The 2,500-nt window shown below is 28.5% G+C and overlaps 1 protein-coding gene across 1 annotated transcript in view; it reads left to right on the plus strand.

Annotated features, from left to right (window-relative positions):
- Positions 1–2,500, plus strand: part of LOC135195527 (trace amine-associated receptor 13c-like) — a 290,309-nt gene that overhangs the window by 267,971 nt on the left and 19,838 nt on the right. Inside the window, 1 exon segment of the mRNA XM_064221773.1 lies at positions 2,381–2,500. This exon segment is cut by the window's right edge and continues 60 nt beyond it. Within this exon segment, the coding sequence (XP_064077843.1) occupies positions 2,381–2,500 (120 nt within the window).

The following is a 2,500-nucleotide window of genomic DNA, read 5'->3' on the forward strand; positions in this document are numbered from 1 at the left end:
TATCTCGAAATATTTGCACACGTTACGTCTAGTGAACGAACAGCCATTACGTTTCATCGACTTGCACATATTACTAGAGCAGTGATGCTTTCACCTGAATCGTTTGTCATAATGCATGTAAACGACAGGCCACCACATCTGGGACGACTGAAAAATCTGCATTTTATTCATTTACACTAGCATATATGTTTGTATGCATGTAATAGGTCTCATGTCTGCTGGCAAACCAACACTTGAAGATATAACTATATATATAGTTATATATATCTATATATATAATTTAATATATATATATATATATATAATATAATATTTATATTATTCTAATATAAGTATATTATAAATGAATATATATGTATATATAATAATATCAATTTTAAATTGTTTTTTATATATATAGTATATTATAATCAATATAATGGTAATATATAATGTATTGTATTATTATCTATATATATTATATATCTAATATATATATATCTATATATATCTTATATTATATATGGGGATACAATCCACAATGAAGTAAAATCCTCTTGTAGTTTAAAAATATATATTTCTTGTACAGGATTATAGCTTTCGACAATCAGTTGATGGTCGAAAGCTATAATCCTGTACAAGAAATATTATATTTTAAACTACAAGAGGATTTTACTTCATTGTGGATTGTATCCCCATTTACTTAGAGGTACGACATAGTACCTGGCTTCTGCATATATACATATATATAATAATGGCCTCTATCGAGTGTTCGTCAAAGCAGCCATATAAATGTGGTTGCTTCCAGTTGTCAGGCGCGCAAATAAAATAAAATAAAATAAAATAAAGATAAAAATAAAATAAAAAAAGTAAGTAGCAGCGATAAATAGGGGTGAGATATATTAAATACTTCGGTTTATTTAAGTAATATCGCCCGTTCTTCACTGACAGTACGGAATATCAACTCATAACTGACGGGGTGATAAATCTCAGGTAAGCTGCTGATAAAACATATTCCCTCTTGGCATTTTAGACTATTTGCAATTTGGAAACTTCTAACTGAGGAGAAGTGCTAATAAAAAAGTATGGGGCTCACGTTACCACATTGTTCAGACATAAAAAGTAACAGATTTCCACTTAAATTCAAGTTAAACAGTCTAAGATTATTTAGATCCGAGAATGTCCAAGATTCACACAAGATCAAACACATGTTATATTTCAGATTCAAAATTTTTCAAATATCGCCTAAATTTGTCGGATGTCATCTAAAATTTAAAGAAAAAAAACCTTACCCGAGATCAGTGAAACAATGAGATGCTTCAAATGTTTTTGAATTATGAGGACCTCCAACAATAAGACCAAGACACTGTTCTGCTTTCTTTAAAGATGCTACCTGTCTCTTGTTCTTTCTTTACGTTAGGCGTTTAACCTTCCACTTCTTCCTGAAGAACAAGAAAGATATGATAAATTAACATTTACGACCTGAGATATATATTGCTTTAGAATTTGTACAAAGTATGATATGCAGATATACACGCAGCAAAAGCTGATTTAACTACATTCAATATCCACAGCACACAAACACACACACACACATTATGTATGTATCAATATATAAATGTGTCAAAATACAAATATTATTATTATTATTATTATTATTGATTATTATTATTATTATTATTATTATTATTATTATTATTATTATTATTATTATTATCATTAAATTATCACTGAATTTTCTCTAACAAAGAATTTTCTTTACTTTTCTGCTAATTCGTCTTTCATAATCTGTGAGGATGAAAGACGAATCATCAGATAAACAGAGAAAATTCTTTATAGGATAAATCCAGTTAACTCTGCCATTCTTTTAAGAAGAAATGTATCCGAGAAGGTCTGCTTCTGCTTATATTATTATTATTAGTATTAGTTATTATTATTATTATTATTATTATTATTATTATTATTATTATTATTATTATTATTATCATTATTATTATTATTATTATTATTATTATTATTATTATTATTATTATTATTATTATTATTATTATTATTAAGAAATTCACAGTCTCGTGAAAACAGAATGTTAAAGAATCCACAATTATATATTTAAATATATTTCTATGTAAAAATAACACAAAGACTTTCGAACAGCTGAACGGTGTTCCTCATCTACACTAGTGTAACGTTAAAATGTAAATGATTTACATTTTAACGTTACACTGAAAGTATTTGTTTTATTTCTACATAGAAATATATTTTAATATATAATTGTGGATTTTTTAAACAATTAGTATTACTATTAAATGGTTGCGTTCACCTCCCTTATGGCAAATATTTGATTATATCTGCATGTCAAGAAATCCATGTCCCGCCCTAAGACCTGGTTCCTCCACTGCAGCTGTGCCTGACGGCGGTCCTTTTAGCATGGATGGCCGTGGGAGTGTTCCACGTGTGTCTCTACCTCCCGACGCCCCATTTTTACTTCAACCACTTCGGCAGTCAGACCTGCGAGCCTTTC

Source organism: Macrobrachium nipponense, chromosome 16, assembly GCF_015104395.2.
Source record: "Macrobrachium nipponense isolate FS-2020 chromosome 16, ASM1510439v2, whole genome shotgun sequence".
NCBI classification, from domain to species: Eukaryota; Metazoa; Arthropoda; class Malacostraca; order Decapoda; family Palaemonidae; genus Macrobrachium; species Macrobrachium nipponense.